Source organism: Coturnix japonica, chromosome 2 (assembly GCF_054131305.1).
Source record: "Coturnix japonica strain WE chromosome 2, WE-NBRP24, whole genome shotgun sequence".
Lineage (NCBI taxonomy): Eukaryota > Metazoa > Chordata > Aves > Galliformes > Phasianidae > Coturnix > Coturnix japonica.
In genome coordinates this window covers 19,632,387-19,648,111 of record NC_140664.1, presented here as the reverse complement: position 1 = coordinate 19,648,111, position 15,725 = coordinate 19,632,387, and the positions used below count along the sequence as shown (strand labels likewise).

At 42.4% G+C, this 15,725-nt stretch overlaps 2 protein-coding genes across 5 annotated transcripts in view; one reads left to right on the top strand and one right to left on the bottom strand.

Moving 5' to 3' along the window:
• KCNS2 (potassium voltage-gated channel modifier subfamily S member 2) overlaps positions 1 to 14,598 on the top strand; it is a 31,784-nt gene extending 17,186 nt beyond the window's left edge. For 3 of the 4 annotated variants that reach the window (XM_085539387.1, XM_085539389.1, XM_085539388.1), the window contains one exon: positions 1,216 to 14,598. In XM_085539387.1, coding sequence (XP_085395513.1) covers positions 1,253 to 2,686 — 1,434 coding nt within the window. In that variant the 5' untranslated portion in view covers positions 1,216 to 1,252 and the 3' untranslated portion in view covers positions 2,687 to 14,598. Of the gene's footprint in view, positions 1 to 25; positions 686 to 1,215 lie in introns of those variants that run through there. The other variant, XM_015856161.3, reaches the window with a different exon arrangement.
• STK3 (serine/threonine kinase 3) overlaps positions 13,570 to 15,725 on the bottom strand; it is a 110,789-nt gene continuing 108,633 nt past the window's right edge. The window contains exon 11 of the mRNA XM_015856118.3: positions 13,570 to 14,598. Coding sequence (XP_015711604.1) covers positions 14,440 to 14,598 — 159 coding nt within the window. The 3' untranslated portion in view covers positions 13,570 to 14,439. The remainder of the gene's footprint in view (positions 14,599 to 15,725) is intronic.

Genomic DNA, 15,725 nt, shown 5'->3' with positions numbered 1-15,725 from the left:
CGCAGCCCTGCCAGGTGCAGCCCGGCCGGGCAGTGCCGGTGCTGGCAGGCGGGCGATGAGCTCCCGGCCTGGGTGTGTCGCGCCGTGCGCTGCCACCGCCCCCGAGCGCCGCCAGCGCGGCACATCCCGCGGGATCCCCGGCCTCGTGTCGGGCTCGGAGGGAGGAGAGAGATCGCCTGGCAGCGCGGGCAGAGGAACTGCCATCGGCAGCCCCGCACCCGAGGTTGGACCCTGCGACCTGCCGGGCGGCCGGGCAGGTGCGCGGCCACCGGGACGGCGTAGAGGAGCCCAGGAGCCCGCTGCCCTCCGGCCGCGGGTGGGGTCCCCGCGCGGACCGGCTCTGCGGATCTCCCCTCCCGGCGGGGGAGGCGTCCCGAGGCGGGCGGGGAGCCGCCGCCTCCTGGTGCGCGGGGGCAGCAGCTCCACGAGACCCCCCCCCCCCCGGTGTGTCCTGCGCGGCCCCGCGCCGCCCCCCGCAGGCGGCGGAGCTCGGAGGGGAGCGCGGCCCCGCGGGGGTCGTCGCCATGACGAGCGCGTGTGCCGCCGGCCGACGCCGCTGAGCCGCCGCCGCCGCCGCTGTCCCTTCAGCACCGCGGCCCGCAGGCAGCCGAGAGAGGAGGCGGCGCGGCCACAGGCAGCGGGGATGGCGGCGCGGAGCCGGCGACCGGCCGGGCGCTGAGAGCAGGTAGGGGAGCGGCGTCCGAGGATTGGATATGGGGAAAGGGGAGAGAGGAGCGGGAGGATGGAGGGCTCGGGGGGGGGGGATGGAGGGAAGGGGAGCGGGGAGCCGGCTGGGAGAAGTGGGAGAGAAGGTACGGCTGGAACAAAGGAGCAGCGGTGGTGTGTGCGGTAGGGAGGGGGGAGAGAGAAAAGGGGAAAGGGAGAAAGAAGGGGAAAAGGGAGACGGAGAGATAAGGAGAGGAAATGAAAGGAAAGGAAAGAAAGAGAGATGGAGAGAGAAATGAGAGAGAAAGAGAGCAGAGAGAAAAAAGAAAGAGAACGGACAAGAAAAAGGAAGAATTATAGAAAAGAGGAGAGAGAAAGGAAAAGAGAAAGAGAGGGACAACGAAAAGCAAGGAAAGAAGGAAGCAGGGAAGGGAGGAAAGAAGGAAGAAAAGAAAGAAAGAAAAAGCAAATGAAAATGTTAGTAGGCGAACATGCTTCACATTTGCCCATTCTGCTGACGTGCTGATGCTCTGTGCCATTGCATTCTAGGCTTTTATTTCCTACACACCTTTGGAAGGAGGTCACTATGACAGGGCAGAGCCTGAAGGCTTTATCTGAGGCGAATTTTGAAGACAATGAAATCAGCATCAATGTTGGAGGTTTTAAGAAAAAGATGAGATCCAACACATTATTGAGGTTCCCAGAGACCAGACTGGGCAAGCTGCTAAGCTGTCACTCAAAGGAGTCGATCCTGGAGCTCTGCGATGACTACGATGACACCAAGAATGAGTTTTATTTTGACAGGAACCCTGAGCTCTTCCCCTACGTGCTCCACTTTTACAACACTGGCAAGCTCCATGTGATGGGTGAGCTCTGCGTGTTTTCTTTCAGCCAAGAGATTGAGTACTGGGGAATCAATGAGTTCTTCATAGACTCATGCTGCAGCTACAGCTACCACGGGAGGAAAATGGAGCCAGACCAGGAGAAATGGGAGGAACAAAGTGACCAGGAAAGTACCACGTCTTCTTTTGATGAGATCTTAGCATTCTACAATGATGCCTCTAAATTTGACAAACAACCCTTTGGAAACATCAGGAGGCAGCTCTGGCTCGCTTTGGATAACCCTGGCTACTCGGTCTTGAGCCGAATCTTCAGTGTGCTCTCCATCATGGTGGTGCTGGGCTCCATCGTGACCATGTGCCTGAACAGCCTCTCAGATTTCCAGATCATTGACAGCAGCGGGACCCCCGAGGAAGACCCTCGCTTTGAAATCGTGGAGCACTTTGGTATTGCATGGTTCACTTTTGAACTGGTGGCGAGATTTGCAGTAGCTCCTGACTTTTTAAAATTTTTCCAGCATGCCCTGAATTTGATTGACCTGATGTCTATCCTACCATTTTACATTACCTTAATTGTCAACTTGGTGGTGGAAAGTAGTCCAACCTTGGCAAATTTAGGCAGGGTTGCACAAGTCCTGAGGCTCATGAGGATCTTTCGCATCTTAAAGCTTGCTAGGCACTCAACGGGTCTTAGGTCCCTTGGAGCCACCCTGAAGTACAGCTACAGAGAGGTAGGGCTCCTTTTACTCTACCTCTCTGTTGGCATCTCCATTTTCTCAGTAGTGGCCTACACCATTGAAAAAGAAGACAATGAGGGGCTAGCCACCATCCCTGCTTGCTGGTGGTGGGCCACCGTTAGCATGACCACGGTGGGCTATGGGGACGTTGTGCCAGGGAGCACTGCTGGCAAGCTGACGGCATCTGCATGCATCCTAGCTGGCATCCTGGTGGTAGTGCTTCCCATTACACTGATCTTCAATAAATTCTCCCACTTTTATAGGCGTCAGAAGCAGTTAGAGAGTGCCATGAGGAGCTGTGATTTTGGTGATGGCATGAAAGAAGTTCCATCCGTCAACTTAAGGGACTACTACGCCTATAAAGTGAAATCCCTTATGGCTAGCCTTACCAATATGAGCAGGAGTACCCCCAGTGAGCTGAGCCTGAATGATTCACTGCATTAGTGTACAAGTCTGACAGCAGTTTGCATGAGAGCTATCAAGCAAGAGCTGTGTTTATAAATGTTTTCCTATTTGTCATCCTTTTATTTTCTTCTTCTTTTTTTTTCCCTAGAGGGTAATATTGCTGACACTGCACTAACTTTGCACTTGAGAAACTAAAGAAATTCATATTCCAAGTTGACAGTTTGCACATTCTCATCCTGTTGCATAGGCACTGAATGCTGACTTTTCCATCTGAATGTTTCCGCTCCCCTGACATTAGTGCTAGCAGTATAGTGATGATCTGTTACTTCGTGCATTTCCTCGTTTGAGCAGAGAAATGAACGTACCCAAGTGGAATAAAAATTCTCAGCTGTGAAACTAATGGTGAACCACCACCTATAGCCGTATTTGTAGCAGTTCAGGACCATCTCAAGACAGACGTAGGACTTCCAATTCATTTCGCAACTGTGTTTAAAAAATCACATGTGAATCACTGACAAGGGACCACTCTTCCCCATCTTTCTGACTGGTAATTTCAATCGTCACGTGTCTGAAAACACCTCCAAGCTTCATATTTCAATGGAAGTTGGCTTAAACATGTGTTAAAAACTGGGTGTTCTTGTTTGGAAATGTTATGTCCAGTAATATCTTTTTAGATGTTCCTAAGCATAGGCCTACCTCTATTTCCAAGACAAGGTCAGTTTCCAGCCCTCCAGAGAAGCCCAGCCCTCATTTCTGGTGGCTGCGTGTTCCAAGGCTGCACTGCCACAAGCAACTCGAGGTACGGTCTCAGGTTCCTGCTCTCAGAGGGGACATGCACACAGCATGGTTCCAGTGAAACTGGAGATACTCCGTATTTCAGCCCATCCAAATGGTTGTGAGATTAGGCACACAGAGATGTGGGTTTTCAGCGATTAGAAGCTCCAGTGGAAAATCTGGCTTTGTTTAATGAAGAGAAATATTCCCACATGAACAGTGCAGGCAGCATTTTAGGAACTGACATTCACATACTGCAAAAAGACTAATTATAAAGATGCCATATGTGACGCTGAGATACAGCGTCTAATTTTATCAGGAAAGCTTGAAAGCAGGTGTTGATGGCAGCCAATTCCATTACGCTTTCTGCCAAGGAAACTCTAAGGAAAAAAAAAAAAAAAAGAGCCCTGCAAGTCACATTTTCCCTTAGAAAGGAACTCACAAGTTACAGCTGAGAAAGAGTGCAAGGGCCTAAGAAAAGAACAGATACAGAAAAAGAGCTTAATGCTGCCTGCACTGTGGGCAGATCCTCCCACCAGTTCTGTGACGCAGTCGATGCAAACCTTCTCAAGGGCTGGCCTGTACTTTTCTTTAAAAAGAGAGAGAGAGAGAGAGCAGATCATCTGGGTTCTCAAGAGTAATCATGAATCTGCATAAACTTATTGAGTGATCAGCCTTTTCCCTTATGTAACTGTTTTGAGATCAAACACTTGTAGCCAACAGGCAGATCCGACCGCTTCCTCTCCCAGCACCCCTGGTGCTCTGCGCTGTAATATCCCGCTGGCACTCAGAGGGCACAGCAGCATTTCTTTTCAAATCCATCACCTTTTCCACCCCATTTACTACATGTTGTGTAACAATTGATTGTTTTTCTTCTTAACTTGTGAAGACTAGAGAGGTCCAGAAAATACATTCAAGCACATCGCAAGTGAAACTGAAATACCACAGCAAAATTTGCCTTGTTTGGAAGCCCATGTTTGTGTACTGCAACAAGGAGCGGTACCTAAACTAACGCAGCCAGATTGGCAGAATGAAGCAAATATGTAAAGGATATGTCCTCTCTCAGGCTATCAAGGGTTGCCATCTGGATCTTTTGATGGTGGTGTTGTACCAGCTTGACCTAAAACCAGAAGGCTGAGCACTCAGGATCAGAGTCCAGTGATCTACCAAAGAGAAATACCTTGCCCACACACAAAATGTCCTTTGCTAACACTGTTCCCTCAGAGTTGATTTAGGCCATGAACTGAGGGAAACAGGTCCTTCCCAGCCTTACCAGAGCAAAACTCTGAGAGATTTCAGCACAGCATGCAGAGAGGTCAGATGTTGCTCTCTATCTATCTCCAAGCACCAAACAACCGTACAGATGGCCCTGAAGACTGACTTAGACGCTGAACTGGGCATCCAAACTTGAAACACTTTTCATTCCTGAGTTACCCAGGGGATTGAAATACTATGAGTGAAATAAGAGGTGGGCTTGTATAGCACATTCACATTCTGCAGTTGAGCTAAACACTGCAGGGGAGGCAGAATCTCCCACTGGCACCAAGGCCAGTGCTGCTCCCATTAGGTTTGTGGGTTTGGGGCCTGCAGAGAATCTCCCAAGTGGTGGTTTTATCCCAGTTCCACAATCAGCAGATTCACAGAGCTCAAAACCAGTGACTTCCAGGGCAGTTATTGGAAGAGACCTGTAAACTTGCCAAAGAGTCACAAATTCCCTCAGCTGTTATTAGTTTAGCTTTGCAAAGGTTGGATCCAAACTTTACAACACATCATTTCAATAACCTATAGCTTATCTTATGTTCCAGATTTATTATTCATAGAGCTGATGCTCTGTCATTTCTGCAAGTATTGAATGGAATGTGTCCAAATTGCATTTTACTAAAGAAAATGAAATACCCCAAGGAATTATGACTTTTATTGTACCGGTTGAAAGGAATTTTCGTTATTGCTTTTTTATATAAGTGCTTTGGATCAAAGACACTAAATAAATAAAGTACTGAAATTTAATATGTTCTTATTATCATGACAATGACTCTGTGCAGTACACAGGAATTCCCTTCATAAACTTAACTAGCTCCATGTCAGAAGTAGCCAGCCATTGCTCCCACTCCCCTGGAAGTGTATTCCAGATCCGCGCTGCTCTCCAAGGCTTGTTTAACTTTTAGCGTAATTTCACTAACAGCTGCTTTATATGAGATTTTTATCATGCCAGGGCTCTTCCTTAGTTTAAATAACTCCTTTCCCTGCTAATGGTTACATGCGTGGTATATACACAGACAGCAATCATACACCATTTCAGGCTTATTTTCACTGGATGATACCTGCCAAGACTCTTCTAGTTTTCCTTTTTGCTCTGATCATCCTAGGGGATCTAGCCTTATTTTCTGCTTTATTTCTGCTTAGATTTAATCTGTTTGAGCTGACACTGCACACCACTGTATCCCGAAAGAGATTGCTTTGTCCAGCAGCATTATTATTTGCTTAGGCTATTGGAATTTTTCACTGAGGCAGAAGGTAATTATTCCAATTCAAGTAATGTTGTTTTAACTCACCAAATATACCCATGTATGAAAGAACAAGGTACATCATTCCTGCCATTTGGTGAAGTAACTTCAATGCCAGGGCTCAGCCCCATAATCATAGACTCATAGACTCATCAAGGTTGGAGAAGACCACTAAGATCATCTCATCCAACCACCAGCCCATCGCTGCCACACACACTGACCATATCCCTCCAAGTGCCAAGAATCCTCATTTCTCATTAGACTATTAAACTATTAAACTCATTAAACTATTAAACTATTAATCTCATTAAACTATATAAACTATTTTGAAAGAAAACTTCAATATCTCAGAAATCTTTGCAATTAGAAGAGGTTTTGAGTAACCGATACTTACTCCAAATGTACAAAATCACTGGTCATCTTCCTTTCTATAAATCTCAAAGACAGAATTCAGTATTAGAGGATTAACTGGCCACTTTCTCCAGCATCTGAAGCTTGAAAATTATTGTGGTCAGCAATTTCTATGGACAGTGAAAAACATCGCACCTGGTATGGGCTGCTTCTGCCTTTGGATGGTCACCTTGTGAACATCGGCACCGCCAATGAAGATGTTGCTACTTCTCTCTTCAGGCTGAAAGCTCCAAAGTGTTTTAATGAGGATTATGGTAATATTTCAAAACAGGAAACTTACTTTAGTAATGAGCGAGTGTAGAATCTTGATTTCTAGTACAAATCTGGGCTAGTATGGAGATTCAGAAATGTCCTTGAGAAGCAACGTTATATTATTTTCTTGAGATGTAAAATCTATATATAGGTTGTCATTAAGCTTTTTATGTACATTCAGAGTTTGTGTTATCGCCTGGTTTATGATTCACATACTTTCATCAGTAGCAAATTCTCTTTCCCTGCAGATTATGGTACTCATTTACAAAGCAACGTGTTTTTATTTCACATAATACAGCACCACCTCCTTCACAGTGCAAACTTCAGAACAAAGAACTATGCATTTAATTTTCCAAATGTATACTCCAGTATTTGTTCCTTTCGGTACTTCATGGGATTGCAGGAAACTACCATATCTGGTGCTCATCCTGCTGCATTTCTTGTCCCCGTAGAGTACTGCTCTACTTTGTGCCACAATATGGAAATCATATGCACCAAAAAGAAGTGCATTAATACAGGGCTTAAGAATAAATCCAAATGTCAGGGTACTGTGAGTATACACAATACCGAAGGAGAAGCGTGCACCTTTGTGTGAAGGTGCTTTTCTTTTAAATGTGTACATCGGGCTAATTTTCTATTATTAATAAAGCTCTTAATTGGGGAGAGGTGGGGAAGATGAAACACATTTTTTAGTTGAGCAAATAGCACAAACCTCTCATTCTCTACCTCACCGATTAGGGACTAAGCAGCACACCAATAGCACTTGTAGGTACTAAATCAATTTGACGTGACCTTTCATCTCTTCCAAATAGCCCCTCTCCTGGTGGGCCCCAGCTGCACACACATGAGCAGCAGAAGCCCCTGGAGTAACTGTTCTTGCTTTCCCAGTTATCCATTTCCTTTCACAACACTCCTGACTTTAATCTACCTTTGATGGTATTTTCAAACAATATTCAACCCAGAGTCACCACTCATATCCCTCTGTGAGGTGTTGAGCCCAAACTATTCCTTTCTCATCGTGTTCTACTTTTTCTTCTTTTCTCCCAATTTATGCACCTGACTTCCTCATAAGTTACACCAGAAATTAACTGGACCTTCTGTAACTTATTTTCAGGCTTCCCTCTGTTCTGGTAGATCTAGAGTAATATTCCCATCCAATCCTGAAGCATCTTTTACAGATTCTGCCTTCTTCCTAAAAAAACCCAAAAACCCGAACAGCCACCACCAACAAAAACCTCTGCTATTCTGCTGAGAGTAATTTACAGTCAGCCACAATGTTTGGGTACTCAGAGCTGTTGTGTTTGTCCCATTGTATCAAGGTTCGTTAATCCCTTTAATGATGAAACACAAAGATATGGGCCATCAGCTGTTCCCAGCTAGTTTTCCAATGTGACTCCCTCTGTCCTGTGCTACTGGTAAGGCTGGCTTCTCCCAGTAGGACCATCTCAAACTGGGATGGAATCCCAGTTTCAGTCCTAGCTTTGAAACAATGCAGGAGGCAGGAGTCATGCTGCGAGGTGGGGGCAGCAGGTGGGCTCTGCTGAGTTTGGCTTTCTTCATTGATTTCCCTTTAGGCACAAGGAGAGGCCAGTCTAGACATGGCAGGAATATAGAAGAGAGCAGCTGTGTACTTTGTCAGAGTTAATGGTTCCTGAACGAAAAGAGCTGGGGAGCGGGAAGTTTTCCTTCCCTCTCTCCTGTCAGCAACAGACAGCTCTGAATGCAGGGTGGTGGCCCCTCCATATCTGAGGTAGAATAAGTGTCAGGAAAGCAAAGCCACACAACTGCAAACCCCACAGCTGCTGGGGCTGCAGCGCTGTGTACATTTGGTCCCAAGCAGCCCCATTTCTATACATCACTGCAGAAGCTGGAAGGCAGCTCAGAAGCACGAGAGTAATCTCTTCTTAAATACAACTTAATCATTGTTCCTTCTACTAGAGCAAAGAGCTGAACTAAACACTTTCGTTCAGCATCTGTCTACAAAATAAATTATTAGTCAAACGCTTTGCTAATAAGGCTTCCTCCTACTTCAGCTGTGAGATAGGACCTAACTATTATACTTTTTGTGGAGGCAGTAACTGAAGATAAGTGCTGTGAGATGTATAAAAATTGTGTCAGTTGATGGGCTGAATAAATCAGCGTTAACCACATTTAAAAGGCTTCAAACTTATACCCACTTGTGGAATAAATTTGCATTAATGATTGGGATGTTGGTTTGCTGTATTGCTGGTCCTACGATCACAGAAATTCTCGATTATTTATCCCAATCATAACATACCTGGGGGCTACTCACACATCCGTGTCAACAGAACACAGCCACAGTTACTCTGCAAGGATCAGCAACAACAACAAACTCACCAGGATTTTAGGAGACTCAGAAGTTGTCCCATTAATTTTATCTGTAAGTACATGGCTTGATCTGTTTCTGCTTATTTTCTTTTATCACAAATGAAACTAAAAATTCTAACCTTCTCCCATAGTTTCAGCAGGGAATTGGTATATGACCAATAAGTGACCTATCTGAAAGAAGGCCTGCGTTTTAAATAGAAGCTCATGCTTTTGGATACGGTTGCTAAGAAAATTGGTAGCTCTACTTAATCCTTCTTCAAATAATCTCTGACCTGCATAATCCCTGGACTGTGACACCTGTTTTCATGTGCTGGGAGAGATCAAAAGGACACCTCTCGCTGTTTAGTCTGTATAGCCAATTGTGCTGTAATAAAAATGAAATATCAATTGATGCATCACACTAAAGGCTTAGTGTCAGATAAATCAAACCAAAAGCTTTTGGTCTCCCTCTTTGATGTAGTCGCCGTGTGTTTTTCCTTAACAGTAACCACGCAGGCTCTGCAAGTCCAGGAAGGTGTGAAGTGGCAGAAAAACCTTAAGAGCACGGGGCTGTGGATATCTGAGGGCCACAGACACTTTCCCATGATGGGAACAGAGGAATGAGCAGGAGGCAGAGGGTGTGTGTCTGTGTGCTCATAAACACACCTGTGCACAGAGAAAGAAGGATTAAACCGATTATACCAGTCAGGTCCAAACACTGGGAAGAGATGTGATTAGGAGGGCTGTATTTCTCTCTGGGAGTGAAGCAGGGAGAGATTCTGGAACATGACATCTTTCTATAAGAAATATCCACATAGGGCAGCATCTAGTTCTTAAGTAAAGGCCATATGACTTAATTAACTTGTAAAGGTAAAATGTATACCCAGACAATTAGCATGTGGCCATGCAGCAAGTGAGAACTCTGGCTAAAACCATCTGCATCCATACAGCATGGATGGTCTATCCATCTCAAGACACCTATCCTCTGCAGTAAAGGCCTCCATGACCCAGAAAGGAGTGGGAGAATAAATGAAGAGAGAAACATCCTTTTAGAGACTTCTTCCCAAAGTTTAATTACTTGGAATTGTTATGGTGTTTTCAATTATAATTTGTTTAAAACCACTAAAAGTGGCAACTGAATAACATAAAACATAGACATAAAAGACAGTAAGCACTAATGGAAGCAAGTCAGATGTTAAACACTGATGTAGAACAGTGAGCTAAATAGGCACTTTTGTTAGCCAACATTAGTCTCAGAAGCAGCATGGCCAAGGCAGCTGAGACTTTGCTTCAATGGTCTCTCATCAATGACAGAAAGAATAAATGCTGTTGTTGGCACCTGTGGGACAACATCCCAAGGACACTTAGCTCAGGGAACACTCTTTAAAGCAATGCCCACTTTGTCTTTCTGAGCAGTGAGTAGCAAATCAGGAGGAATGAGTAAGTATTCTTCAAATACTCTAACAAAGAACAACAACAAAGGAGGAAAGGACACCATACAAGTAGTGGTCCCTTTCCATAGTGAATACACTAAACAGAGAAAAAAAAACCCCAACAAGCATTTTGTGAAGGAAACTTGTTCTAGACTTAATAGGGCAAATCTCCAGGTACAGAGTAATGACCATACATTGAACTACTATGAATGTAATTTTGCCTTTCCCGCAAAGTAGTGCAATATTACAACACCTGGCACCAAACAGTGGCAGGAAGCACCACCTGCTGCCTGAGACTTTTTTACTGCAAGGCTTTCATTGATAATAGTGGACATAACACTGTTGTACCACAGCCTAATACAGAAAATTCCCCTAAGCCAATTTTCCTGCTCACTCTATGATGTTACAGAACATATCCCATACCTTCAAAGTGCAGAAACACCACAGTAAGATGGAGCTCTTAATGTTTACAAATGCAAAGAAATAAAGGCCTGCTTATGTTACAAAGTCTTTTTAATTAGTTTTATACCCACGAATACAATTAAAAAGAAAATGTAACCTTCATCACATCACACTGATAAAACAATGTGCACACAAAGTGCTTTACAGAATTTGTGCAGAATACATTCCATTTAGAAGCACCGATGCATGTCAATGGTGACGAATGTTGCCTCATGGACTTGTTTACTGATTCATTTATCATCAGCCACTTTTGTACTGAGAAGTTCAACATACTGTGCAGGTGGACATAGAAGCAGCCTGAGCCACTGCACCCTCTCCTCTGAAATTACCTGGGCAAATACAGGCAAGCTGTTATTTACTGGTGAGACAGCTATGTAAATGAACATTAATGGTTACTAGTGACATTAGCTTTAGTTAGAATGAACAACAAGACAACGTTATACATGAAAAATCCGCTTTTATTACAAATGTTCAGTAAAAGGCAATTATTTTTCCAAACTATTTCTCTTTTTCTTCCTAAACCTAAACAGACAGAATCAGAAGCAAATAAGAAACCACTTGGTTAAAATCTTACTGAAAGTTACCTTGTCAGTAGTTCTATCAGATTTCCTGCAAATCTCACCTTTAAAATGCCGTATTTACTGCACTATCTGCTTTCCTGGACAGAGATGCTCATCCTGCAGTAGAGATGTGTAGCCGTTAGTACAGATGGTTTGATTCATTTGGATAAACAGAAGAAAGGAAAAATAATTTGTAATCATCTCTTAATATAAAACCTATGTCTATGAATTATGTTTGCACTGAACACATAGGCCGGAATGCAAGCTTCTGGAACCAAAGACAGGTTTCACACTGTCCCAGAAGGGCAACGTGAATAACTTCACAGTCATTGGTGGAAGAATTCTGTGGTCACAAACTGCTGATATCTACCCAGTTTACAGTGTTTCAAAAGCCATTTTCCCACCTTTTTATTAAGTGACTTGCTTCATTCTATTTTTTTATTCTGTGACTTTCAGTATGTCCTCCTGCATGTGTGTATGCTCATGTGCTAAGTTTACATAAATTGCTTCTATTCAGACCGATCAGGAGAAAAGAAAGGATGTCCCTTATCTTCTGATACCTTTCAGACTGCAGCACCTATAGTCTAAAATGGCCTTTTACTGGAGTCCCTCTGGACAGTTAATTCATATTTAGTGCACAACATTAAAAAGATTTCAGGATAGAAAAGATATGAAAATTGAGATCATTATGTTACACTGTAAATTATACTGCAAAGACATTATTCAAAATCAAAGCCCTTTTTTGGTGGGAAAAGTTTCAGAGAGTAAGGGGAAAGAAAGCTGCTAATGATGAAAGCAAGAGTGTATGGACACTCTGCTTAAAAGGCACACCAATAAAAGGCAAGTCAGATTCCTCTCCTGACGGTTTAAGTAATCTTGCTCTATATTTCTACTTATAGATATGTATACATATACACGCACACACGTGCATACAGATACATACACACACACCAGAAATTTGAGGCATTAGGAATGAATTTTAAGTAAGAATCAAACTACTGGGGGAGGTGTTCGCTGCAGTTATTTTCTGCTGCATTATGATTATAATCTAATGGTACAGTGATATGATTATACTCCTTTGTACTTTATATCATTTCATTGTATGAATGTGAGGCATAAGACTACAAGGTGCATTTATCTTACCTAAAGTAATTTTTATGGATCTTCTGTGTTCCTGCTTCTTCAGAAGGGATGGTCATTATTTTAGGAAATATAAAAAGAGTTGAGGGTAAGGATGTTCTAACAATCACTATTAAAATTTATTTGACTCTGGGGTTTACAGATTAGAGCGTGGCGTGCACGCAAACACACACAGAATGACAATGACAACAATGGCTGTAATGCAGCTCAAAACCAGATTCTGGTCCCAGCGTGGCCGTAATATGCTGATGCTGTAAAATCTTTTGTTTTCCTTTTGCTTAAGTTTGAAGATATAATGCACCATTTCCAAACTCTGCACTGTTCCATCTAAATGGTCCGCAAACGATGACAGTAAATGTTAAGAGGTATGAGATGATTACTAGTTTCCAGAAAACATTCAACAGAAGATGCCCATACAGTAGTCACCATTAAAAGCTTAACAGCTGGAGGTTGAAAGTAAAGACCTTTTCAGTTGTATTGTTTAAAGAAGTACGACTATCACAGTGAAGTTAATTATAAAAAGGTAACAATTGTAAAGATTGCAACAGAGAACCCAGTAGATTGTTCAGAAAGTGGATCACATTTTCGGCTAAGTCTGAAAAAGGTTTTGCAATGTTGTAAATTCTACCTACTAGATATCACACAATATAAATCAGACAGAAGAAGCTGGAAAAAGATATTAAAAGCTTGGTCCTGCGTTTCTGATTTCCCAAAATCTACCACAGAAGACTACAGGAACTTTGTATGTTTAGTGGTTGCAGGACAGAACCTTCAGAGATCTGCAATACATTGCTTCATTTCAGTACTTACATTATATATAAGTATTCAATTGATATTCTTTGGCTTTTAAATTACTATCCCTTAATATCTATAACGTGAAACCAAACCAAACCCAAAGCACTAAAAACTCCCCTCTTCCCCCAAAATAGTGCTAAAAAATTAAATGAACTAAAAAAACATATCCAGTATGTGTAAAGTGTAGCTGTTACTTCATTATAAAACTACGATATAACTATGGTGCAAAACAGGAAAGTGATACTGGTCAGAACTGTGATAGCAATTGCAAATGTACACTGCAGGAGTGACTGCAAGCGTTGCTTCTTCTGAATAATAGAAAAATCAAAACCAATTAGGCACTTGTTGTTTTGTTTAACGAAAGATCATTTTGTGTGCGTAAAAATGACAGAAATACTCTCTAGAAGAATGCTCCCTAGTGTAACAATTGTATTGCTCAACTGCAGCCACAGTCCTTCATTCAGGAGAGCAGAAAAACATGTGCTTATTATTTACTTTATACTTAAAAATCTGTTGATAGGAATGAACTGAACACATGTTCAAGTGCTGTCCTGAACTGGGAAGCTTGCTGAAATTGGAGTATTAAAAGATAATATAGTGGTGAGCTTCTTTCCATTCTACTACAGTACTAACTTTGTCTAGTCTAGCTCTGCTCTCCACAATATTATCCAATATTTCCTAACAAAACAACAACAAAAAAAGAAAACAGGCATAAAATAAATAGGATAATCAAAGATTACACAATAAATATGCTACTAAGTGGGAGGAAAAGCATATTGCAACATAAGGCTCTGTAGTGTTGTACAATCAAGAAATAGTTCCATGTGCTCCACAACTCGCCCCCTAATGTACAACACAAAGTTACCACAATACACCTGAAAAAGACCGGGAAGTAACAGACCAAACTTCTATTACATTGAACGTGTTAAAATTTAACAAGTGGTAAATGTGTTTTACTCCCTTTCAAGAACACCATGTGTTCTTCCACTGCTCCGACTGTCATTGCTAGAGAAGGAAGAATGAAAAGATTGCTGTGGTTTTTTTTTAAACACTCACAATAGAATTCCTTCAGACCTACAAAGTTACCAGTGTCCACACTGACTCATAGCATTATGGTGGAAAGTAAAACCAACTCAGAAATTTTGTTGTCTCCTCTTCTTGGCATCCATTGCATCCAGGATAGGTTGCCTCTTTGCAGTGTACCTCTGACGAAGCTCTTCAATTTCTCGTTCCATCATAGGGTCCAAAGCCTTTAATCTCATCTGCAATTCTTCTAAACTTAGATTTTTCAGCTGTAAGAAAGACAAAACAAGCAAAGAAAAACAAAGAAAAAGATTACAAACTATTTATAAGCAATATGAAAACCACTGCTTTTCATAACCCTATAGTTTACAGTTGCAGTGTGTTTTTAAGTGCCCTGAGTGTGTGTACATATATATATATATATATATATATATCACTGTTTATATAGCCAGAAGCTCCTCAGTAAGTAACAGCATATGAAAACACACACACATGCAGCACAGTTAATAAAAATAATAACAATTAAAAAATCCCTTTGAATACCTTGTAATTAGACTGCAAATAAATATAGGCCTGGTATTAAACTCCCTAGGCTGAAAATAAACGCATGCCATAGTACACAAGATTATATTCACGCATACAAATCACACTGGCTAATCAATATTTTTTACCGGATTCAGTCTCTCACAGAAGCCTTAAGAAACAGACAAGTGCTGTAAGTGGCAGTCTGAGAGACATTTAGAGGTACCTTCTGATCAGTGACAAGACACCTGTACTACTCAACAGACTGCTGCCAGAACTAGTCAAGGCATCTGCCAACAGGATGCTTAAATAATACACAAAATAATTTTTTGAATGCATGGGATGGAATTACTTTGACCACACCCTTCTCTTTCCAAAAATGTTTTCTCGCAGTGTTAAAAGAGTTCGTTACATTTCATTCATTAGGAGTGATGGGTCACAAAAGAAGTATGCAAGTATGCTCTTGCAGGGAGGATCCACTGTTAAAACCCCTTCCATTGGTTGTCCTATATAATTATTTCCTGGGGAAGTCCAGTGCCTTTCATTTCTCTCTCCTGTTGGAACTGCCTGTGCGTCCATTACCTTTCAAACAATGTGATAAACATCAACAGATTTCAAAGATCCTAGGAAAGGGACGATCTACACTGTGTTTGCAAACATGCTGGCATTGCAAACAAGCACAGCACCTAACACAGGAGATAAAAAAACAACACATTTTCTGAATCAACCTGCTAATGAGTCAATGCTTAGTTTATGAATCTAGGGCAGTTTTCCATCAGCGCTGTCTGATCTGCTTTCCCTGAGGAATGAAATACTACTTTTGATCTTTATTTTATCAGCATCTGAGGCATATCAATTAGCAACGCATATTGCT